General features: G+C 38.2%; 1 protein-coding gene across 4 annotated transcripts in view; it reads right to left on the reverse strand.

Annotated features, from left to right (window-relative positions):
* Nucleotides 1-27,441, reverse strand: part of Ralgapa1 (Ral GTPase activating protein catalytic subunit alpha 1) — a 251,241-nt gene that overhangs the window by 165,116 nt on the left and 58,684 nt on the right. For all 4 annotated transcript variants that reach the window (XM_027929475.2, XM_071607832.1, XM_027929473.3 and 1 more), the window contains exons 11-12: nucleotides 10,489-10,686; nucleotides 6,847-6,984 (exon numbers count right to left, since the gene is read on the reverse strand). In XM_027929475.2, coding sequence (XP_027785276.2) covers nucleotides 6,847-6,984; nucleotides 10,489-10,686 — 336 coding nt within the window. The remainder of the gene's footprint in view (nucleotides 1-6,846; nucleotides 6,985-10,488; nucleotides 10,687-27,441) is intronic.

The raw sequence follows: 27,441 nt of genomic DNA on the forward strand, positions 1-27,441 counted from the left end.
TAGACTAACAAGAAAATAAATGGAAAAGAAATTTAAGAATTGAGCTGGGTACAGTGGTCCACATCTATGATACCAGTTACTCCAGACGCTCAGACAGGAGGATTCCAAGTTCAAGACCAGCCTGGGCAACTTATGAGGCCCTGTCTCAAAATAAAAAATGGACTAGGGAGGTAGCTCAGTGGCAGAGTTTATCTACCATCCATGAGACTCTAGGTTCAATTCCCAGTACTGGGGCAAAAAAAATGGGGGTAGGAAGAGTGGTGAAAGATTCAAGAACTGATTCCTGGGCATTTCAACTTGAAATGTCAGGGAAATAGAGAAAAGTCAGTTTAAAAAAAAAAAGGAATCTGATTTGGCCAGTGAAGTAGGAGAAAAACAGGAGACTATGCTACTCTCAAAGACAAGTGAAGAAGCTCAGTGCGGAGGGTACAAGCTACTCTGAAAGATGCTCCTGACAAGTAGGAAAAGGACTGAAAATGTATATTTGATTTAAAAAAGAAGAGAACACATGTGGACTTGACAAGAACAGGTTGATTAAAAAATGAATGGTGCCAGATGTGGTGGTGCACATTTTGTACCTTAGCATTTTGAGAGGGGGAGGCAAGAGGATCTCAAGTTCAAAGCCAACCCTGGCAACTTAGCAAGGCCCTAAGCAACTTAGTGAGATCCTATCTCAAAAAATAAAAAGATGATGTGGCTCAGTGGTTGAGAGTCCCTGGTTTAATCCCTGATACCAAAAACCTCCCAAAACAAACAAACAAAAAAACTGGACTGGTGATTTAACTCAGTAGTACAGTGCTTGCCTAGCAAGTGCAAGGCCAGTACTTGATCCCTATACCAGCACAATAAAACAAAATGAACAAACAAAAACTAGAGTGAATAAAATGAACACTTACTAATACCTAAGAAAAATATAAATGCTAATAAAAAAAAACTTTGGGAAAAAGCATATGAATAAGAAATTCACACATGAGTAAAGATGCTCAAATTCAGTACTGATGAAGTATTTGAGTTCTCATTTACTCATTGTGAGATTTGAATTCCCTGCTATTCATTTATTTATATATATATTTTATATATATATATATACCACTTTTGAAAATTTTACAACTAAAAGTTGGTTCTTTGAAAAAATAAATAAGACTGATAGACCACTAGCCACGCTAACAAAGAGAAGAGACAGAACCCAAATTACTAGCTTACGGGATGAAAAAGGCAACATCACAACAGACAATTCAGAAATACAGAAGATATTTAGAAATTATTTTGAAACCCTATACTCTAATAAAATAGAAGATAGTGAAGGCATCGATAAATTCCTTAAGACATATGAACTACCCAGATTGAGTCAGGATGATATAAACAACCTAAACAGACCAATATCAAGTGAGGAAATAGAAGAAGCCATCAAAAGACTACCAGCCAAGAAAAGCCCAGGACCGGATGGATATACAGCAGAGTTTTACAAGAACTTTAAAGAAGAACTAATACCAATACTCTACAATCTATTTCAGGAGATAGAAAAAGAGGGAGAACATCCAAATTCATTCTATGAGGCCAATATCACCCTGATTCCCAAACCAGATAAAGACACCTCAAAGAAAGAAAACTACAGACCAATATCCCTAATGAATTTAGATGCAAAAATCCTCAATAAAATTCTGGCAAATCAGATACAAAAACATATCAAAAAGATCGTGCACCATGATCAAGTAGAATTCATCCCTGGGATGCAAGGCTGGTTCAATATACGGAAATCAATAAACATTATTCACCACATCAATAGACTTAAAGATAAGAACCATATGATCATCTCGATAGACGCAGAAAAAGCATTCGACAAAGTACAGCATCACTTTACGTTCAAAACACTAGAAAAACTAGGGATAACAGGAACTTACCTCAACATTGTAAAAGCTATATATGCTAAGCCTCAGGCTAGCATCATTCTAAATGGAGAAAAACTAAAGGCATTCCCTCTAAAATCTGGAACAAGACAGGATGCCCTCTCTCACCACTTCTATTCAATATAGTTCTCGAAATACTGGCCAGAGCAATTAGACAGACAAAAGAAATTAAAGGCATAAAAATAGGAAAAGAAGAACTTAAATTATCACTATTTGCGGGTGATATGATCCTATACCTAGAAGACCCAAAAGGATCTACAAAGAAACTACTAGAGCTAATAAATGAATTCAGCAAAGTAACAGGATATAAAATCAACACGCATAAATCAAAGGCATTCCTGAATATCAGTGACAAATCTTCTGAATTGGAAATGAGGAAAACCACCCCATTCACAATATCCTCAAAAAAAATAAAATACTTGGGAATCAACCTAACAAAAGAGGTGAAAGAGTTATAAAATGAAAACTACAGAACCCTAAAGAGAGAAATAGAAGAAGATCTTAGAAGATGGAAAAATACACCCTGTTCATGGATAGGCAGAACTAACATCATCAAAATGGCGATATTACCAAAAGTTCTCTATAGTTCAATGCAATGCCAATCAAAATCCCAACGGAATTTGTTGTAGAAATAGATAAAGCAATCATGAAATTCATATGGAAAAATAAAAGACCCAGAATACCAAAAACAACTCTAAGCAGGAAGTGTGAATCAGGCGGTATAGCGATACCAGACCTCAAACTATACTACAGAGCAACAGTAACAAAAACAGCATAGTACTGGTACCAAAACCAGCGGGTGGACCAATGGTACAGAATAGAGGACACAGAAACCAATCCACAAAATTACAACTATCTTATATTCGATAAAGGGGCTAAAAGCATGCAATGGAGGAAGGATAGCATCTTCAACAAATGGTGCTGGGAAAACTGGAAATCCATATGCAACAAAATGAAACTGAATCCCTTTCTCTCGTCATGCACAAAAGTTAACTCAAAATGGATCAAGGAGCTTGATATCAAATCAAACAGTCTGCATCTGATAGAAGAAAAAGTTGGCTCCGATCTACATACTGTGGGGTCGGGCTCCAAATTCCTTAATAGGACACCCATAGCACAAGAGATAAAAACAAGAATCAACAAATGGGACTTACTCAAACTAAAAAGTTTTTTCTCAGCAAGAGAAACAATAAGAGAGGTAAAAAGGGAGCCTACATTCTGGGAACAAATCTTTACTCCTCACACTTCAGATAGAGCCCTAATATCCAGAGTATACAAAGAACTCAAAAATTTAAGCAATAAGAAAACAAATAACCCAATCAACAAATGGGCCAAGGACCTGAACAGACACTTCTCAGAGGAGGACATACAATCAATCAACAAGTACATGAAAAAATGCTCACCATCTCTAGCAGTCAGAGAAATGCAAATCAAAACCACCCTAAGATACCATCTCACTCCAGTAAGATTGGCAGCCATTATGAAGTCAAACAACAACAAGTGCTGGCGAGGATGTGGGGAAAAGGGTACACTTGTACATTGCTGGTGGGACTGCAAATTGGTGCGTCCAATTTGGAAAGCAGTATGAAGATTCCTGGGAAAGCTGGGAATGGAACCACCATTTGACCCACCTATTGCCCTTCTCGGACCATTCCCTGAAGACCTTAAAAGTGCATACTATAGGGATACTGCTACATCGATGTTCATAGCAGCACAATTCACAATAGCTAGACTGTGGAACCAACTTAGATGCCCTTCAATAGATGAATGGATTAAAAAAATGTGGCATTTATACACAATGGAGTATTACTCAGCACTAAAAAATGACAAAATCATGGAATTTGCAGGGAAATGGATGGCATTAGAGCAGATTATGCTAAGTGAAGCTAGCCAATCCCTAAAAAACAAATGCCAAATGTCTTCTTTGATATAAGGAGAACAACTAAAAACAGAGCAGGGAGGAAGAGCATGAGAAAAAGATTAACATTAAACAGGGACGAGAGGTGGGAGGGAAAGGGAGAGAGAAGGGAAATTGTATGGAAATGGAAGGAGACCCTCATTGTTATACAAAATTACATATAAGAGGATGTGAGGGGAAAGGGAAAAAAAATCAAGGGAGAGAAATGAATTACAGTAGATGGGATAGAGAGAGAAGATGGGAGGGGAGGGGAGGGGGGATAGTAGAGGATAGGAAAGATAGCAGAATACAACAGTCACTAGTATGGCAATATGTAAAAACGTGGATGTGTAACCGATGTGATTCTGCAATCTGTATACGGGGTAAAAATGGGAGTTCATAACCCACTTGAATCAAATGTATGAAATATGATATGTCAAGAGCTTTGTAATGTTCTGAACAACCAATAAAAAAAATAAAAAAATAAATAAAATTGCATTAAAAAAAATTGCACTTTCCTTTCTTTATAGTTATTCATGGACATTTATTTTATTTATTTACCTGTGGGGCTGAGAATTGAACCCAGTGCCTCATGCATGTTAGGCAAGTGCCCTACCACTGTTTTCCTGTTTTAATTTGCTTTTCCTTTGCTACTATCCTTATTTTCCTGTTTTAATTTACTTTTCCTTTATCCGTACTCAATTTACCTATGAATTGTCTATGTGATGTTTATCAATATATATATTATAAAGTAAAAAATGGGCTGGCTTGTGTCTCAGTGGTAGAGTACTCACTTAACACATGTGAAACACTGGGTTCAATCCTAAGCACCATATAAAAATAAATAAATAAAATAATTAACAATCAGTGAGGTGAATAGAGAGCCTACAGAATGGGAGCATATTTTTACCACATGCACATCAGATAGAGCACTAATCTATAGGATATATAAAGAACTCAGAAAGCTAAACACCAAAAAAAACCTCCAAATAACCCAATCAACAAATGGACCAGGGAACCGAACAGACACTTCTCAGAAGATGATATACGATCAATCAATAAATGTATGAAAATTGTTCAACATCTCTAGCAATCAGAGCAATTCAAATCAAAACTAAGATTTCATCTCACACAAGTCAGAATGGCAGCTTTAAGAACACAAACAACAATAAGTATTGGCAAGGATGTGGGGGGAAAGGTACACTCATACATTGCTGGTGGGACTGCAAAGTGGTACACCCAATATGGAAAGCAGTATGGAGATTCCTTGGAAAACTTGGAATGGAATCACCACTTGACCCAGCTATCCCTCTCCTCAGTCTATATCCAAAGGACTTAAAAACAGCATACTATTCTTCCCATGCTCCCCGTCCCTACTCCACTATGAATTAGCCTCCTTATATCAGAGAAAACATTCGACATTTGGTTTGTTGGGAATTGTTAGAATTGTCTACCCTAACACCATCCATTAATCTGTAAATGCCATGATTTTATTCTCTTTTATTACTGAATAATAGTCCATTGTGTATATATGCCACATTTTTTTTATCCATTCATCTACTGAAGGGCATTTAGGTTGGTCCCACAGTTTAGCTATTGTAAATTGTGCTGCTATAAATATTGATGTGGCTGTGTCCCTGTAGTATGCTGTTTTTAAGTCCTTTGGGTATAGACCGAGGAGAGGGATAGCTGGGTCAAATGGTGGTTCCATTCCAATTTTCCAAGGAATCTCCATACTGCTTTCCATGTTGGCTGCACCACTTTGCAGTCCCACCAGCAGTGTATGAGTGTACCTTTTCCCTACATCCTCGCCAACACTTATTGTTTGTCTTCATAATAGCTGCTATTCTGACTTGTGAGAGATGAAATCTTAAGAGTAGTTTTGATTTGCATTTCTCTAATTGCTATCGATAATGAACATAGGGCAGAGGGGTGGGAGGGGAAGGGAGGAGGCATGGGGTTAGAAATGATGGTGGGATGTGATGGGCATTACTATCCAAACGATGAAGACACTAATTGGTATGAATATACTTCGTATACAACCAGAGATATGAAAAATTGTGCTCTATATATGTAATAAGAATTTTAATGCATTCCGCTGTCATATATAAATAAAAAATTAACAATAAGTGAAGTCATATTGCAAAAAATTCTGCCGTTGCAAATGCAAATTGGGTTATATTACATTTATTCAAATTATTTTCAAAACGACTCATTGGATTGTAAAATTAGCAAGAAAATGGACCCTTCACATTAGTGGAAAATAATGCTAAATTCTATAAGCTCATACAGCCATCACAGGCAAATAATTTGACAAATTAATAAATCTGTGATTCTCCAAAAAAACTCAGAATACTAGAGTTACATAGCCATATCAAAGTTTATAGCAACAAAATTCACAAAAGCTAAATTGTAGAACCAACCTAGATGCCCTTCAGCAGATGAATGGATAAAGAAACTGTGGTATATATATATATATACACAATGAAACATTACTTAGCATTAAAAGAGAAAAAAACATGGCATTTGCCAAATGTTTCTCTAATATGAGAATGCTGGTCCATAATAAGGATGGGGTTGGGGGAAGCATGGGAGGAAACTTTAGATAGAGCAAAGGGGAGGGAGGGGGAAGAAGGGGAGGAAAGGGGAGGGAGAGGGAGGAGGAAGAAAGGGGCAGGAGGGTAGGAAAGACAGTGGAATAAGATGGACATTACCCTAAGTACATGTATAAAAACAAGAATGGTGTGACTCTACTTTGTGTACAACCAGTCATGAAAAATTGTGCTCTATATGTGTACTATGAATTTAAATGCATTCTGCTGTCCTATATAATAAATTAGAATAAATAAACAATTTAAAAAATAAAGTGATTAAAAAATAAAAAGGAAAAATAAAAAATATGACATAATGAAAATTGATAAATGTGGGGATGGATTTATTACATTTTAGAAGTCATACTATATACTGAAATCCTGAACTATATATATTTGAACTATTTAATGATTATTTTGTTTTAAAAACATAGCTAATAAAGTAATCCACCTGCAAAACTGCCTGGGTACCAGCTTGTATGTTTTGTTCTGTGGCTTCTTCAGTGGCATTATGAAGAGTATCTTGGTAGGAGCCATTTTTTGCCCAACTGGAATTTCGAACATGCTCAGCAATATTGGTCCCATTTTCCTGAAGCAAAATACCAAGTTTTTAACATTTCAATCATTAGAGTGCTAAAAAGGGTCAGGTAAGCTAAAAAAGGAAATGAAATTATTAGATCACACTATGAAACAAGTTTCTGTCAAAACAGTTTATATCTTGATTACAAAGGCAATCTATATGCCCTATAAAGAATCTCAATGACAAAAATACAAAGTAAAAAAAAAAAAAATCACCCATAATGACTATCTAGAATTAATATCATTTCAGATATAGAGACATTTTTCTAAATTATGTAATGTATAAACCCCTTCTATTCTCTCACACATTAGAAAATGGAATTGTAGTATTTAAAGCTCTGTAAAAGATGAATTCTGTTCTAAATTAAATACCAGAATTCAAACAACTTTAAAAAAAAGAAAATAATTTCTATGTATCCTATTTAAGAGTAGTAAATTCCCATTATTCTAATACTAATACTTCTAACAGCTAAGAATGCAGTTTTCTGCCTGCGTTTTAGCTGTTACAAGTCTTAATAGATTAGAAATCCTTCAGGTAAAAAGTATACAAACAGAAATTTCACTCAGTGTTAGTTTTCTTTTTAAAGTTTCCCTCTACTTTGTTCCTACTTTTGGTAACTCACCAATATTTTCAAATAGTTTTTAAAATATTTTTATTAAGCTTATATTGTAATATGCAGGAGGTTTAGTCTGATACAAACTATTCTGCCATTATTTGAAGTGGTAACTGAAATTCAGCTCTATCAGAGCAGCCTCCCATTCCTACCAACCCATCCAGCCCATTTAGCCACCACAAACAAACTTGCAGCTTTAAAATTTTCTATCTAAAACATAATAAAAGTAAAAAAATAAAAATTCCTATTCATGTGCCAGTGGCAACTACCCTGGCTGTAAAACAAATAAACTTGGAACACCTGCCCATTACTCATCTCTCTAAGCCAATTAATTATCAAAGTACAACTGGTTCGACCACAAAAGAAACTAATATATCTACCCTCTTTCTTATAGTTCCACTGCAGCTGCCATTGTCCTACTGCAGCTACTTATCATCTCGCTTCTGAACTTTGCTAAAACTTTCTAACTGATCTCTCTTGACTCTAGACTGCTCTCCAATCTACTCTCTACTCTGGGTCTGTACGATCTATTCATAATCCTTCAAAGTTCTCCAGAGCCCAGAATATAATCAAAGTCCATTAACAGGGCATACAAGTTAGTGAACAGAATCTAATCCTTGTCTATGTTTTTCTATCACTTTCTCCACCTATTCTTACCTAGCCAAATAAAAATATCTTCAAGGTTTCTCACACATTTATAGATGGTATTCTTACCACGTGATCCTTTCCCATTTGTCTACCTCCTTTCCCATATTATCCTACCTCCTCCATTAAACATTCCTTGATTTTACCAAGCACAGTACAAGTATTTTCCTCCTTCATGTCTAAGATCATATCAGTAACACTGTTTTATAATACCTTGTATATTTCTGTTCTTACTAAACATTAAGTTATGTGAAAGTGAAAATGATGTCTTTTCACATTTGTGTTACCAAAGTGGTTCTGTAGGTGGGCAACACCACGCTTTAGAGGACACTTTGAAATTTATGAGGATGCTTTATTGTCACAAGAACTAATATACATCACTGGGATTTAATATATATACCTTGAGGTGCACCAGGGAATACTAAACATCCTACAAGGTCCATGATAGTCCTGTAACCTGCCCCCTCCCACACACACACAGAAAAACACATCTTTTATTCCAAATGTCTTTCAAATGTCTCACACATACTATGAGAATTTATCTGAGTAATTATCTGAATCTATAACCTATTTCCAATTATAATTATTACACCAAAATTTTGAAATGATTTTAATAGTTACAAAATTTACCAGAAATGCAAATCAATATCTTTTGGGTTAGGTGCATACCATTACAAAGAGTTGCTGGCATTTTGAAAAATCATTATTCTAATAACAATGTTGTTCCATTTAAGTAACCAATAGAGTACAGTTATTCAACACACCTATATCGTTAACTCACCATCCTTCTCTTTGTTCATTCCTTCCACTGTTTTTAAATTGCATACATAGATAGTTTATACTCTCATTCTTGTGTAAAGAATGCAGGTTTAGATTGAAATATGGTCTACAACATTTTCAATGTAAGGTATGTCTGAAGAAGGAATCATCTAGGCATAGTATGACTACAGAAGTTGGGAAAATATTTAGACTAACATTTGATATTTTTTCCCTTGATATATAACAAATAGTACTGTGAATATCATTTCATAATTTATATTGTTAATTTTACATACTTCAATTATAATTTTCATGCTTTTTTGTGGGAGAAGTGCTGGGGATTGAACCTAAGACAACCTTATGCATGCTAAGTATGTTCTCTACTACTGAGCTAACCCCAAGCCTTAATTATATTTCTTAGTTAAATTTTTCCCAAGCTAGGTACAGAGGCGCATGCCTGTAACCTTGGAGATTGAGGCATGAGGATTGTAAATTTGAAGCCAGCCTCAGCAATTTAGCAAGACCTGTCTCAAAATAAAAATAAAAAGGCCTTGGGATAGAGCTCAGTGGTAAAGCAAACCTGGACTCAATCCCCAGTAAAAAAAGAAAAAAAAAAAATTCCCATTTTTACAAGTAGGAGAAAGTATTCTACAAATGTGTATACACCCACAGATTCAATGTATCCCCATAAAATTGGCCTATTTATTCATACAATAACACACTGATTAAATTTCACTGGTGAGGTAAAATTTAAATTAATCACCAAAGTAAATAAAAAATTATTCCCATTCAGATTTAGTAAGATATTTTTTGGTGAAAATGAAAATCAGACAAAACAGATAAACTTTTTGTTTTTCTAACTCCATCTCAGCTTCTGCTTCTTGTATGTTGTGACTTACTACAAGAGTAAACAACCAAATGATAAGAATTCACTTAGGCTTTTAAAGAATAAATTGAATCAGGGACCCAAATGTCACCTCTACATTCCTTTCTCTAGTTCTCCCTCTGTGAGTAAATTCTATCTTCTTATCATAGATCACTATATTTTATCAAGTCAGGAAGTTTCATATTTTTTAATCAGAGCATAAGAGTTTAGGGAAAAATTCAGAACATACTGGTTTATGCTGGGTAGCGATTCATAGAATAAGCTAGCCACTACAACCCTGGGAGGGAGAATTGTAGTTTGGTAATCATACCACAAAGTATGACCTATAACATCCATTTTTATGCAGTACCATAGTTCTAAATATAACATCATCTAAATTTGATCTAGTTAATGATTTAAAAGAATCAGAATAAAACCTCAATATTAACTTTTTAAGGTTGTGACATCACAGAACTTTGCAATAGGGTATTGAGATAACTGTTTCATTATCTACACTACAAAATATACCAAAAGATATCTTTACCTTCGCATTTAAGTATATGTGTTAACATATCATTCTTTCATGAAACTATTAAACTTACACTCAAATACATAAATCTTATAATTTTACCTCTTCTCTTTTTTCTCCTTCTTCCATTGAAATATCATGGTCTACCACATTTTCAATGCAAGGTATGGCTGAAGAAGGGATTGTAATTTCTTCAGGCTCTTGCATAAACAAAGGTTTTTCCTCTTGCTGGATCCATTCTTGATATACTTTTACCACTTTTCTCATAGCTGCTGCTTCACAAATTGGTAATAAAAATGCCTAGTGAAAAAAAAAAAAGGATATAGACATAATGATATCTTTTCCCTTGCCACAAATCACTAACACATTTCTATCTGATGTGAGATATAAACAATTTTTTTAAAAGTTCATTGATTCATTATCACAAAAAGCCTTTTATCTCCAAATAATTTGTAAATACATAGAGAGAAAAATGTTTATGGTGGATAGCCACTGATTTCAAGTAAAAGGAACAAAGATTGGCTTCCTTTATACCATCTCAGAATCATAGTATTTCTTCTTTCATTAAAAGTATGCTCTTACAAGGTTCAATATAAATACAACTTTTAATAACAAACGACATTTTTGTAACTTACATCATTACTGGTTTGAGATTATATCTAAAATACATTTTGATAAAATGATTTTAATTTAAAAATAAAAATTAGAATACAAAATGTTTTTTAAAACCACATGTAAGCTGACTATGGTGGCACATGCCTGAAATCCGTGAGACTCAGGAGACTAAGTGAGAAGGATTGCAAATTGGAGGCCAGCCTCAGCAATTTAGCAGGGCCCTAAGCAACTTAGTGAGACACAAGTCTCAATAAAAACATTTCCAAAAGGGTTGGGGATATAGCTCAGTGGTAAAATGCCCCTAGGTTCAATACCTAGTACTAAAAAGAGATTTTAAAAAAAAGAATCACATTTAACAAGGCAGCTTAGCTTTTCTAAGCATATAAAGAAAAAAATTAAAGCTCTTATATTTCATTTTTACATATAATCAAGATCTATAATTAAATTAAAAGGCAAAATACTTAGAAAGGAATGTCTTAGTTACTCTTTGCTTTAGATATTTTCTGGGTTGTCATTACTGTTAAAAAGAAAAAAAGTAAACATTTTCCTTGTCACAAAAATACTACATTTTGCCAGGCACAGTTGCACAGGCCTGTAATCTCAGACTTGGGAGGCTGAGGCAGGAGGTTCACAAGTTCAAGGCCAGTCTCAGCAATTCAGTGAGACTCTGTCTCAAAGAATAAAAAGGGCTAGGGATGCAGCTCAATGGTAGAGTATTCTTGGGTTTAATACCCAATACTGCAAATAAATAAATAAATAGCAAACTATATTTTTACAGTAAAACATAATTAATCTCAACATACAAAATAAAACAGTAAAAATACTCAATCTTACTCTCAAAGTCCTTTCACTATAAATGTCTGTTATGGTTACCATTTCTATTTTACTTTTTATTTACAAATGAAAACACAATTAAATTGCTTCTTTTTACCACTTGTACATCAGATAGAGCACTAATCTCCAGGATATATAAAGAACTCAAAAAACTAAATACCAAAGAAACAAATAACCCAATCAATAAATGGGCCAAAGAACTGAACAGACACTTCTCAGAAGATGATATACAATCAATCAATCAATATATAAAAAAATGTTCAACATCTCTAGCAATCAGAGCAATGCAAATCAAAACTACTCTAAGATTTCATCTCACACAAGTCAGAATAGCTGCTTTGAGAACACAACAATAAGTGTTGGTGAGGATGTGGGGAAAAGGTACACTTGTACACATCTGGTGGGACTGCAAAGTGGTGCACCCAACATGGAAAGCAGTATGAAGTCTCCTTGGAAAACTTGGAATGGAACCACCATTTGACCCAGCTATCCCACTCCTCAGTCTATACCCAAAGGACTTAAAAACAGTATACTACGGGGACACAGCTACATCAATGTGTATAGCAGCACAATTCACAGTAGCTAAACTGTGGAACCAACTTAGATGCCCTTCAATAGATGAATCGATAAAGAAAACTGTGGTATATATATGCAATGGAATATTACTCAGTAATAAAAGAGAATAAAACCATGGCATTTTCAGATAAATGGATGGACTTGGAGAATATAATGCTAAGTGAAGTTAGCCAATCCCTAAAAACCAAATGCCAAATATTTTCTCTGATATAAGGAGGCTGATTCATAGTGGGGTTGGGAGGGGAGCATGGGAGAATTAGATGAACTCTAGATAGGGCAAAGGGGTGGGAAGGGAAGAGAATGGGCATGGGGAACAGAAAAGATGGTGAAATGAGATGGACATCATTACATTAAGTACATGTATAAAGATACAAATGGTGTGAATATAGTTTGTATATAACCAGAGATATGAAAAATTGTGCTCTATATGTGTAATATGATTTGTAGTGAATTCTGCTGTCATATATAACAAATCAGAATAATAAAAAATAAACAATTGCTTCTACTTCTTCATTTTAGAACCACCACCCACTAATTTAATGTTAACTTTAAAAATCATAAGACCTTTTACCTAAAACCTGGCACTTTACACAACAGAATTATCCAATAGGTATATTTAATAATTAATTAGTAAAGATGAGTTTATTTTCTCTCAATCAAACCTGCAAAAAAAATCACATCCAAGATAATGATGAAAAAGTTAATGGGCAATTTCAATAGTATATTTAATGTTGTTTAGCAATCCTTTAATTTTTTAATATTATTGATTTCCTAGAAATATTTAATACTTTCCTCAACTGAACAAATCCATTCCTAAATTCTCACTCTCATATTCTAGCAGATTCGTTATCAAGTCATTTAGATCACTATTTATATTATAGTTGGAGCAACAGCTCACCCTTACTTAAAGATTTAAATTAAAATAGTTTAATTCCAAAGAAGTTCTATTCTAAATTCTGAAAATTTAACTTATTTTTAAAAATCTAACTTATTGTCCAAAATTCCTATAGAAACTCTCTATATTTTTCAATTTTGTTATGAACCTAAAACTCAAAAAATAAAATATAATAATTCATAAGATTAGCAATTTCTAGAGCTTTTATAATTTCATTTTTCCCAGTACCATTTATTGTTTATTAAATTATCAAACTATATTCCCAAGTGATTTGATACATTCAAACTACATTCCAAAGTGAAAAAGGTTATATTCCTTATCTTTAGGTTATCATTACCCAAAATTTATTTATCCTTGCAGATTCTAAAATATGCTACTGACACACATGATCTGAAAGAAATATTGTTGTTAGCCACAGCTAAAATCTAATACATAAAAGTGATAATTTATAAATTTACAATGAGAAATAACTGACAGAACCAGGATATTCAAGTCCACATATTAGCAGCGTATTTCTCTATGGCAAGTAACAAAGGACCCTGAATAGCCAAAGTAAACTTGAACAAGAAAGAACGACTACTTAGCATGCATAAAGTCTTGGGTTCAATTCCCAATACTGGGAGAGGAAAGGGAAAGAAAATAAAAGAAGAGAGGAGAGGAAAGGAGAGGAGAGGAGAAGAGAAAGGAAAAGAAAAGAAAAGAGGAGAAGAGAAGAGAAGAGAAAGGAAAAGAAAATGAAGAAAGGAAGGACAATGCTAGGGATTTTGCACTTCTTGACTTAAAAATGTACTACAAAGCTACAGTAATCAAAACAGCATGGCACTGGCATAAAAAAAGAGATACACACACCATTAAAACAGACTATGGAACCTAGAAACAAATCCCTACAACTACAGTCACCTGATTATCAAAAAGGGTGCCAAGAATACACATAGGGAAAGGATGGTCTCTTCAACAAATGATGTTAGAAAAACTGAACATCCGGAATGGGAAGATGGCGGCGAGGGGAGTGCATTGCCCCCGTGTGCCGCATCACTGTGTGGGAGAATGACGAGTCAGGACTGCTAAAGGCTATCTTGTTAGGAATTTCCAGCAATAGTGGGGTGCTCCGGAACCTGGAGGAAGGATTTCCATCGCACGAGGATCGGCTGCGGGGACTCAAACGCGAGAGATTTGTTGCACGGAGGGTAACACTGCTTATTCAGCAAATCGCCCCACGGCTAGAGTCTGCAGCGCGCGCTGGGAAACGAAGAGATAGCGACGCAGGGATACAGCGCTGCAGTTTCTGCCAGCCGTGCAAGCACCGTACTCAGTGCTGAATTCTGGGTTCGAGACGGGGGAAGGAAGCGGACCAATTCGGTTCTCCACACCGGTCAGATCACAGAGGAGGCCAGCAGCCACGATCTTGGAGAGGTGACGTCACCATCCATGTTTTCGACTGACCACAGCTCATTCAGTCATAGAACAGGTAATTCCAGGCTGCCATTCGCCTACGGCTTGCAGACAGATTACTCAGGCTCAGTGCTAGATGACCCACGGAGACTGCTTCTTGGAGCCTGCTCTTAACGGAGCGTACACCGAGCACGGAGCGGCTGAGTTCCGGCTCCCAGAACTGCTCTGGCCCAGGGCTAAGGAGCCCGCGGAAACTGCTTCTCGGTCCGGGTCCTGCTGAGTACTGTGGAGGTAAATACCAACCAAGCCTTCGTGGGCAGTGGCAACAGGACTGAGACGGAGCCTGTGAGGGCCGGTCAGGACTCACCCATTGCTTTGGTCACCCGGCAAAGGGAAAGAAGGGCTGCCATTCGCATAGGATACCAATATGGCAGAGATCTCATGTCATCAGAAAGCAGCGGATGAGAGAACTTCATCAATACCAGCGGCGACAGAAACAGTTGGTCTCCTGGTAGGGAGGGTGAGTCACAGACACCCGAGTCTCTCTCGCTTTGTCTTCGAGCCAGAGGGGAGGAGCCGGGCCGCCGCCCACGCCCTGAGCAGGCCCAGAGGCTTGCCGGCGTGGTGGTCGCGTGACCCCAATTGGAGAGGGGGCGGAGCGGAGCCACCACCCACGCCCGCAACATGGGCAGACCTGCGACACAGTGGTACGGGGGCGTGGTAGGAGGAGCAGGGCAGAGCCGCCGCCCGCGCCTGCAAGGTAAGCAGACCTGCGACAGACCGGCGGGTCAGGCCCAGCGTCCTGCCAGCGTGGTACACACGTCACCCCAACTGGAGTAGGGGCAGAGCAGAGCCGCCGCCCGCGCCCGGATCAGGCCCAGCGACCTGCTGGCGTGGTAGTCACAACACCCCAATTGGAGTAGGGGCAGAGCAGAGCCGACACCCGTGCCCAAAACGTGGGCAGACATGCGACTGACGAGCGGGACAGGCCCAGTGGTCTGCCGGTGCGACAGACACGTCACCCCATTTGGAGTAGGGGCAGAGCAGAGCCGCCGCCTGTGTCCGCAAGGTAGGCAGACCTGCGACTGACCGGTGGAACAGGCCCAGCGGCCGCCCGGGGTGGTAAGCATGTCACCCCAATTGGACTAGGAGCAGAGCAGAGCCATCGCCCGCGCCCGGAACAGGCCCAGTGACCCACCGGCGTGGTAGTCACGACACCCCAATTGGAGTAAGGGCAGAGGAGAGCCGCCTCCCGCGCCCGGAATAAGCCCAGCGACCCACCGGCATGGTAGACACGTCACCCCAATTGGAGTAAGGGCAGAGTAGAGCCACCGCCCGCGCCTACAAGGTAGGCAGACCTGCGACCGACCGGCAGGACAGGCCCAGGGATCCGCGGGCGTGGTAGACACCTCACACCAATTGGAGGAGGGGCAGAGCAGAGCCCCCGCCCGTGCCTGCAAGGTAGGCAGACCGCCGCCCGACCCTGCAAGGGAGACTTTTCAACTATACAAGAGCAATATAAATATATAGGGGGAAAATTTTTCAAAAACACAACAGTTTCAACAAGCAGAAAGAAACGCAAGCAGTATGAAAAAACAAGGAAAGAAAGGACCACAAGCAATGCAGGTCAACTCAACTTTAGAAGAGGTAACAGCTGCAGCAGATGGAATGTCAGATAAAGACTTCAGGATATACATGCTACAGATGATCTAGAGTATCAAGGAAGACATTAGACAGCAAAATCAGACAATGAAAGATCACTTCGACAATGAATTACACAAACAAATCCAGGAACCAAAGGATCAACTATACAGGGAGATAGAGGTTATAAAAAACAAACAAACAGAAATCCTAGAAATGCAGGAAGCAATAAACCAACTTAAAAACTCAATTGAGGATACTACCAGCAGAGTAGAACACTTAGAAGATAGAACATCAGACAATGAAGACAAAGTATTTCAACTTGAAAAGAACATAGACAGCTCAGAAAGACTGTTAAGAAACCATGAGCAGAACATCCAAGAAATATGGGATAACATTAAGAGACCAAACTTAAGAGTCATTGGGATACAGGAAGGTACAGAACTCCAAACCAAAGGAATGAGCAATCTATTCAATGAAATAATACGAGAAAACTTCCCAGACTTGAAGAATGAGACAGAATCCCAAATCCTAGAAGCCTACAGGACGCCGAATGTGCAAAATCATAAGAGATCCACACCTAGACACATTATAATGAAGATGCCCAACATACAGAATAAGGAGAGAATTTTAAAAGCTACAAGAGAAAGGAAGCAGATTACATTTAGGGGTAAGCCAATCAGGATAACAGCTGATCTTACAACACAGACTCTGAAAGCTAGAAGATCCTGGAATAACATATTTCAAACACTGAAAGAAAATGGGTTCCAACCAAGAATTGTGTATCCAGCGAAATTAAGCTTCAGGATAGAAGATGAAATTAAAACCTTCCAAGATAAACAAAAGTTAAAAGAATTTGCAGCTAGAAAACCATCTCTTCAAAACATCCTCGGCAAAACATTACAGGAAGAGGATATGGAAAATAACAATGAAAACCAACAGTGGGAGGTAGGACAGTAAAGGGGGGGGAAATAATCAAAGAGGAAAACAAACCATGTTTAGTAACATAAATAAACAAATATGGCTGGAAGAACAACCCATATCTCAATAATAACCCTAAATGTTAATGGCTTAAACTCACCAATTAAGAGACACAGGCTAGTAGAATGGATCACAAAACAAAACCCAACAATATGCTGCCTAAAGGAGACGCATTTGATAGGAAAAGACATACACAGACTGAAGGTGAAAGGTTGGGAAAAATCATATCACTCATATGGACTTCGGAAACAAGCAGGAGTGTCCATACTCATATCAAATAAAATAGATTTCAAGCCAAAGTTAATCAAAAGGGATAAAGAGGGACACTACATACTGCTTAAGGGAACTATACACCAACAAGACATAACAATCATAAATATATATGCCCCAAACAATGGTGCAGCTATGTTCATCAAACAAACTCTTCTCAAGTTCAAGAGTCTAATAGACAACCATACAATAATCATGGGAGACTTCAACACACCTCTCTCGCCACTGGACAGATCTTCCAAACAAAAGTTGAATAAGGAAACTATAGAACTCAATAACACAATTAATAACCTAGACTTAATCGACATATATAGAATATACCACCCAACATCAAGCAGTTACACTTTTTTCTCAGCAGCACATGGATCCTTCTCAAAAACAGATCATATATTATGTCACAGGGCAACTCTTAGACAATATAAAGGAGTAGAGATAATACCATGCATCTTATCTGATCATAATGGAATGAAACTGAAAATCAATGATAAAAGAAGGAAGGAAAAAACATACATCACTTGGAGAATGAACAATAGGTTACTGAATGATCAATGGGTTATAGAAGACATCAAGGAGGAAATTAAAAAATTCTTAGAGATAAATGAAAACACAGACACAACATATCGGAATCTATGGGACACAATGAAAGCAGTTCTAAGAGGAAACTCCATTGCTTGGAGTTCATTCCTTAAAAAAAGAAAAAAACAACAAATAAATGATCTCATACTTCATCTCAAAATCCTTGAAAAAGAAGAGCAAAACAACAGCAAAAGAAGTAGAAGGCAAGAAATAATTAAAATCAGAGCTGAAATTAATGAAATCGAAACAAAAGAAACAATTGAAAAAATTGACAAAACTAAAAGTTGGTTCTTTGAAAAAATAAACAAAATCGACAGACCCTTAGCCATGCTAACGAAGAGAAGAAGAGAGAGAACTCAAATTACTAGCATACGGGATGAAAAAGGCAATATCACAACAGACACTTCAGAAATACAGAAGATAATCAGAAATTATTTTGAATCCTTATACTCCAATAAAATAGAAGATAGTGAAGGCATCGATAAATTTCTTAAGTCATATGATCTACCCAGTTGAGTCAGGAGGATATAGACAACCTAAACAGACCAATATCAATCGAGGAAATAGAAGAAACCATCAAAAGACTACCAACTAAGAAAAGCCCAGGACCGGATGGGTATACAGCAGAGTTTTACAAAACCTTTAAAGAAGAACTAATACCAATACTTTTCAAGCTATTCCAGGAAATAGAGAAAGAGGGAGAACTTCCAAATTCATTCTATGAGGCCAACATCACCCTGATTCCTAAACCAGACAAAGACACTTCAAAGAAAGAAAACTACAGACCAATATCTCTAATGAACCTAGATGCAAAAATCCTCGAAACACTGGCCAGAGCAATTAGACAGACAAAAGAAATTAAAGGCATAAAAATTGGAAAAGAAGAACTTAAATTATCACTATTTGCAGGTGACATGATTCTATACCTAGCAGACCCAAAAGGGTCTACAAAGTAACTATTAGAGCTAATAAATGAATTCAGCAAAGTGGCAGGCTATAAAATCAACACACATAAATCAAAGGCATTCCTGTATATCAGCGACAAATCCTCTGAAATGGAAATGAGGACAACCACTCCATTCACAATATCTTCAAAAAAAATAAAATACTTGGGAATCATTCAGGAGAAGAAGATTAACATTAAACAGGGATGAGAGGTGGGAGGGAAAGGGAGAGAGAAGGGAAATTGCATGGAAATGGAAGGAGACCCTCAGGGTTATACAAAAGTACATACAAGAGGAAGTGAGGGGAAACGGAAAAATAATACAAGGGGGAGAAATGAATGACAGTAGAGGGGGTAGAGAGAGGGGAGGGGAGGGGAGGGAAGGGGGGATAGTAGAGGATAGGAAAGGCAGCAGAACACAACAGACACTAGTATGGCAATATGTAAATCAATGGATGTGTAACTGATGTGATTCTGCAATCTGTATATGGGGTAAAAATGGGAGTTCATAACCCACTTGAATCAAAGTGTGAAATATGATATGTCAAGAACTATGTAATGTTTTGAACAACCAACAATAAAAAATTAAAAAAAAAAAAAGAAAAACTGAACATCCAATAGGCAGACAAATCACATTGGACCATTATCTTACAACACATACAAAGTCAACTCAAAACACATTAAAGACTTAAACACAGGGCTAGGGTTGTGGCTCAGAGGTTGAGTGCTCGTCTACCATGCGTGAGGCACTGGGTTCGATCCTCAGCATCACATAAAAATAAAATATTGTGTCCACCTATAACTAAAATATTAAAAAAAGACTTAAATAAAAGCACTAAAACTACACAACTATTAGAAGATTACATAAGGAAAAAGCTTCTTGATCTTGATCTTGGACATAATTTTATTTATATGACACCAAAACCAAGCAACAAAATAGACAAGTAGGATTATACTAAATTTAAAAAGATCTGCATTAGAAAAGAAACAATTATTAGAGTGAAAAAGCAACATTTGGAAAGGAAGAAAATATTTGCAAACTATATAACTGATAAAGGATTAATGGCCAAATACATGAGGATCTCCAATAACAGCAAAAACAACCCTAATATTAAATATGGGCAAAGAATCTGCACAGACATTTCTTAAAAGGTGATAAATGGCCACCAACAGGTTTATGAAAAAATTCTCAATCACTAATCGTCAGAGAAATGCAAGTCATCTCATACCTATTAAAATGATGAGTATTAAAAAAAGATCACAAGTGTTGATGATGATGCAGAGAAAAGGAAAAGGAATCTTTGTTCACTCTTGGTGGGAATATAAATTAGTACAAATATCAGAAAAAACAGTATTGGAGTTCCTCAAAAATTTAAAAATAGAACTATCATATAATACAGCAATCTGATTTCTGTGTTTATTTCTGAAGGAAATAAAATCACTGTTTCAAAATAATTGATATTTATTTACATGCTCATTATTATGATGTAGAAACAACCTAAATGACCATTGAATGTACAAAAGAAAATGTGGTATAGGATGGCATATTATTCCACCTCTTAAAAAAGAAGGAACTCCTGGGCTGGGGATGTGGCTCAAGTGGTAGCACGCTCGACTGGTATGCATGAGTCACTGGGTTCGATCCTCAGCACCACATAAAAATAAATATGTGAAATAAAGGTACTGTGTTCAACTACAACTAAAAAATAAATATTTTTTTTTTTAAAAAAAGAAGGAACTCCTGCCATTTACAACAATATGGAGGAACCTGAGGACATTATGCTAAGTAAAATAAGCCAAACACAGAAGGACAACTACTACATCTCGTTAGTTAAAGAATTTTTAAAAGTCAAATTCATAAAAGCAGAGAATAGAATGAATGTTACTAGACACTGGGCAATGGATAAAATGGGGAGATGTTGGTCAAACAGTACAAAAGATTCAGTTGTATAAGATGAATAAATTCTGGATAGCTTATTTACAGTATGATAACTGTAGTTTACAATACTTTATTTTATACTCAAAGTTTGCTAAGAGATTTGATCCTGTTTATACCACAGACATACACAAAAACTCCTAACTATGAAGACAATGAACATATTCCTTAGCTTGATATTGTAATCATAAACTACACACATATCAAAACAACATATGATATAACATAAACATACAGAATTTCTCTTTTTCTAGGAAGAGATAGGACCATGGTGACACTTGTAATTCTAGCAAATTGGGAGGTTCAGACAGGAGGAATATAAGTTCGAGGTCAGCCTCAGCAACTAAGCAAAGCTCCAAGCAACTTAGTGAGATCCTGTCTAAAAATGAAAAAATAAAAAGGGTTGGGGATTAGCTAAGTGGTAAAGCACCAATGGGTTAAATCCCCAGTACCAAATAAATAAATATATACATGCTAGGCTGGCCAGGCCGACCCTGAACTCCTGGATTCAAGCAATCCCCGTGCCTCAGGCTCATGAGTATCTGGGACTATAGGCACATACCACTGTGCCTGCTTCATTAAATTTTTATTTATCAAACATAACTCAATAAAGCTAAAAAGAAAGCCCTATGAATTAAAGTGTCTGTTATCAATAGTCACCCATTAAATTATAATGGAAAAGTACATAAAAAAATAAAAAGAAGGCAAAAAATAGGATAATGAAAAAAATATATAGACAAGGTAAGAAAAAATAACAAAATATTGAAGTTAAAAGAAAGATTTCTTAAAAATCCAACCACATTTACAAGAGACATATAAAATTGAAGGGCACTAAAAGATCATATGAAACAGATAATATATGAGTGTAATTCTAATAGAAAGTAGCATACATACTCAAAGTAGCTACAAACAAAACATTTTAAGCAAAAATAATTTCTAACAAATGAAAAGAAATATAGGATCAGGTGGAGTGGTGCACATCTGTAATCCCAGCAATTAAGGAGGTCAAGGTAGAAGGATGTAAAGTCCAAGGTCAGCCTTGGCAACTTAGGGAGACTCTATCTCAAAATAAAAATAGATACATAGATAGATACATAGATAGAGCTAGCCAGCCAGAGATTTAGCTCAGTGGTAGAGTGTTTGCCTAGAATGCACAAGGCCCTGCACTCAATTCCTAGCAATGCACGCATGCACGCACGTGCGGGCACACACACACACACACACACACACACACACACAAATATAAACTGAGTTATCAAGAAGATGTAAAATAATAAACTTGTAAACTTATATGTCCTTAATTACATAACTTCAAAATAAAGAAAAATTAACAGAAGTATACATAAAAAAACACAAATCACCATCCAAATAGGAGTTTTGTTCATGTTTTTTGGGGGGTGGTTTTGCCATGCTGGGAATTGAATCTAGGGTTTCACACTTTCTAAGCAAGAACTCTTCCACTAGGCCTCATCTCAAGCCCAAAGTAGATTTTAACTCACTCCTCTCTATAACACTAAGAGGTCAAGCCAGCCAAAAATTTCAGTAAGATAAAGAAAAGTTGACCACCACAATTCTTAAGCTTCACCTAATGGACTTTACAAATCATTGTACATCTTTAAACAATACATTCTTTTCAGGCATACAGAACATTTAAAAGAACTGATCACATATTAGGACATGAGTTTTATTTATTTTAGAAACAATTTTTATTGGTGTAAAATAATTCTACAGAACAATGGGTTTCACTGTGGCATATTTAAACATCCACATAAATATGACCAACTTCACTCCCCAGTATCCCCACTTCGCTTGGAACTTATTATAAATGATATATTACCAACTGTTTGTAAGAAAAAAGAAAACTGAAAAGAAAAAAAAAATTTGGAGTGGGGGATACCGGGGATTGAACCCAGTGGCATTTAACCACTGAGCATATCCCCAACCCTTTATTTTTTTTCTTTCTTTTTTCTTGCTAAATTGCTTAGACTCAAGAGCTGCCAACCACACCTGCAAGGTAGGCGGACCTGCGAACCACCAGCAGGACAGGCCCAGCGGCCTGCTGAGGGGCAGATCTGCCCCCTCCCCCCGCGCCTACAAGGTAGGCGGAACTGTGACCACCAACAGAACATGCCCAGCGGCCCGCAGAGGGGCAGAGCCGCCAACCGTGCCTGCAAGGTAGGCGGACCTGCGACCCACCGGCAGGCCAGGCCCAGCAACACGCGGAGGGGCAAAGCCGCCCAACGCACCTACAAGGTAGGCGGACCTGCGACCCACCGGCAGAACAGACCCAGCGGCCTGCTGAGAGGCAGAGCCGCACCCTCCCCCCGTGCCTGCAAGGTAGGCGGAACTGTGACCATGGACAGAACAGGCCCAGCAGCCTGCGGAAGGGTAGAGCCATCCCCACGTGCCTGCAAGGTAGGCGGACCTGCGACCAACCGGCAGGTCAGGCCCAGCAACACGCGGAGGGGCAGAGCTGCCCCACGCGCCTGCAAGGTAGGCGGACCTGCGACCCACCGGCAGAACAGGCCCAGCGGCCTGCTGAGGGGCAGAGCCGCCCTCACCCCCCGCGCCTGCAAGGTAGGCGGAACAGTGACCACCGACAGAACAGGCTCAGTGGCCCGCGGAGGGGCAGAGCCGCCAACCGCACCTGCAAGGTAGGCGGACCTGCGACCGACCAGCAGGACAGGCCCATAGCCTGCGGAAGGATAGAGCCGCCCCCACGCGCCTGCAAGGTAGGCGGACCTGCGACCCACCGGCAAAACAGGCCCAGCAACCCGCGGAAGGGCAGAGCCGCCCCCGCACCTGCAAGGTAGGCGGACCTGTGACCCACCGACAGGACAGGCCCAGCAACCCGCGGAGGGGAAGAGACACCCCTGCGCTTGCAAGGTAGGCGGACCTGCGACCCACCAACAGGACAGGCCCAGCAAACCTCAGAGGGGCAGAGCTGCCCCACGCGCCTGCAAGGTGGGCGGACCTGCGAACCACCAGCAGAACAGGCCCAGGGGCCTGCGGAGGGGCAGAGCCACCCCCCCCCCCGTCGCCTGCAAGGTAGGCGGAACTGCGACCACCAACAGAACAGGCCCAGCGGCCTGCGTAGAGGCAGAGCTGCCAACCACGCCTGCAAGGTAGGTGGACCTGCGACCCACCGGCAGGACAGGTCCAGCGGACCGCGAGCGTGGTAGACACATCGCCCCGGTTGGGGGAGGGGTAGAGCCGTCACCAACACCTGCAAGGTAGACAGACCTGCAACCGACAGACAGGACAGGCCCAGCGGCCCGCGGAGGGGCAGAGCCGCCGCCCGCGCCTGCAAGGTAGGTGGACCTGCGACCCACTGGCAGAACAGGCCCAGCGGCCTGCAGAGGGGCAGAGCCGCCGCCCGCGCCTGCAAGGGAGACTTTACAACTATACAAGAGCAATATAAATATATAGGGGGAACATTCCATAACACAACAGTTTCACCAAGCAGAAAGATACGCGAGCAGTATGAAGAGACAAGGAAAGAAAGGACCACAAGCAATGCAGGACAACTCAACGTTAGTAGAGGTAATATCTGCAGAGATGGAATGTCAGATAAAGAATTCAGGATATACATGCTTCAGATGATCTGGAGTCTCAAGGAAGACATCAGACAGCAAAATCAGACAATGAAAGATCGCTTCAACAATGAATTACATAAACAAATCCAAGAAGCAAAAGATCAAATATACAGGGAAATAGAGGTTATAAAAAACAAACAAACAGAAATCCTAGAAATGCAGGAAGCAATAAACCAACTAAAAAACTCAATTGAGAATACTACCAGCAGAGTAGAACACTTAGAAGATACAACATCAGACAATGAAGACAAAGTATTTCAACTTGAAAAGAACATAGACAGCTCAGCAAGACTGTTAAGAAACCATGAGCAGAACATCCAAGAAATACAAGATAACATAAAGAGACCAAACTTAAGAGTCATTGGGATACAGGAAGGTATAGAGGTCCAAACCAAAGGAATGAGCAATTTATTCAATAAAATAATACGAGAAAACTTCCCAGACTTGAAGAATGAGACAGAATCCCAAATCCTAGAAGCCTACAGGACGCCGAATGTGCAAAATCATAAGAGATCCACACCTAGACACATTATAATGAAGATGCCCAACATACAGAATGAGGAGAGAATTTTAAAAGCTTCAAGAGAAAGGAAGCAGATTATGTTTAGGGGTAAACCAATCAGGATAACAGCTGATCTTTCAACACAGACTCTGAAAGCTAGAAGATCCTGGAATAACATATTTCAAACACTGAGAGAAAATGGGTTCCAACCAAGAATTGTGTATCCAGCGAAATTAAGCTTCAGGATGGAAGATGAAATTGAAACCTTCCACGATAAACAAAAGTTAAAAGAATTTGCAGCTAGAAAACCATCTCTCCAAAAAATCCTCGGCAAAACATTACAGGAAGAGGAAATGGAAAATAACAATGAAAACCAACAGTGGGAGGTAGGACAGTAAAGGGGGTAAAATAATCAAAGAGGAAAACAAATCATGTTTAGTAACATAAATAAACAAATATGGCTGGACCAACAACCCATATCTCAATAATAACCCTAAATGTTAATGGCTTAAATTCACCAATTAAGAGACACAGGCTAGTAGAATGGATCACAAAACAAGACCCAACAATATGCTGCCTAAAGGAGACGCATTTGATAGGAAAAGACATACACAGACTGAAGGTGAAAGGTTGGGAAAAATCATATCACTCATATGGACTTCGGAAACAAGCAGGAGTGTCCATACTCATATCAAATAAAATAGATTTCAAGCCAAAGTTAATCAAAAGGGATAAAGAGGGACACTACATACTGCTCAAGGGAACCATACACCAACAAGACATAACAATCATAAATATATATGCCCCAAACAATGGTGCAGCTATGTTCATCAAACAAACTCTTCTCAAGTTCAAGAGTCTAATAGACCACCATACAATAATCATGGGAGACTTCAACACACCTCTCTCGCCACTGGACAGATCTTCCAAACAAAAGTTGAACAAGGAAACTATAGAACTCAATAACACAATTAATAACCTAGACTTAATCGACATATATAGAATATACCACCCAACATCAAGCAGTTACACTTTTTTTCTCAGCAGCACATGGATCCTTCTCAAAAATAGATCATATATTATGTCACAGGGCAACTCTTAGACAATATAAAGGAGTAGAGATAATACCATGCATCTTATCTGATCATAATGTAATGAAACTGAAAATCAACGATAAAAGAAGGAAGGAAAAAGCATGCATCACTTGGAGAATGAACAATAGGTTACTGAATGATCAATGGGTTATAGAAGACATCAAGGAGGAAATTAAAAAATTCTTAGAGATAAATGAAAACACAGACACAACATATCGGAATCTATGGGACACAATGAAAGCAGTTCTAAGAGGAAAATTCATTGCTTGGAGTTCATTCCTTAAAAAAAGAAAAAAACAACAAATAAATGATCTCATACTTCATCTCAAAATCCTTGAAAAAGAAGAGCAAAACAACAGCAAAAGAAGTAGAAGGCAAGAAATAATTAAAATCAGAGCTGAAATTAATGAAATCGAAACAAAAGAAACAATTGAAAAAATTGATAAAACTAAAAGTTGGTTCTTTGAAAAAATAAATAAAATCGACAGACCCTTAGCCATGCTAACGAAGAGAAGAAGAGAGAGAACTCAAATTACTAGCATACAGGATGAAAAAGGCAATATCACAACAGACACTTCAGAAATATAGAAGATAATCAGAAATTATTTTGAATCCTTATACTCCAATAAAATAGAAGATAGTGAAGGCATTGATAAATTTCTTAAGTCATATGATCTGCCCAGATTGAGTCAGGAGGATACAGACAACCTAAACAGACAAATATCAATTGAGGAAATAGAAGAAACCATCAAAAGACTACCAACTAAGAAAAGCCCAGGACTGGATGGGTATACAGCAGAGTTTTACAAAACCTTTAAAGAGGAACTAATACCAATACTTTTCAAGCTATTTCAGGAAATAGAAAAAGAGGGAGAACTTCCAAATTCATTCTACGAGGCCAATATCACCCTGATTCCTAAACCAGACAAAGACACTTCAAAGAAAGAAAACTACAGACCAATATCTCTAATGAACCTAGATGCAAAAATCCTCAATAAAATTCTGGCGAATCGGATACAAAAACATATCAAAAAAATTGTGCACCATGACCAAGTAGGATTCATCCCTGGGATGCAAGGCTGGCTCAATATACGGAAATCAATAAATGTTATTCACCACATCAATAGATTTAAAAATAAGAACCAAATGATCATCTCGATAGATGCAGAAAAAGCATTCGACAAAGTACAGCATCCCTTTATGT

Source organism: Marmota flaviventris, chromosome 2 (assembly GCF_047511675.1).
Source record: "Marmota flaviventris isolate mMarFla1 chromosome 2, mMarFla1.hap1, whole genome shotgun sequence".
Classification (NCBI taxonomy): Eukaryota; Metazoa; Chordata; class Mammalia; order Rodentia; family Sciuridae; genus Marmota; species Marmota flaviventris.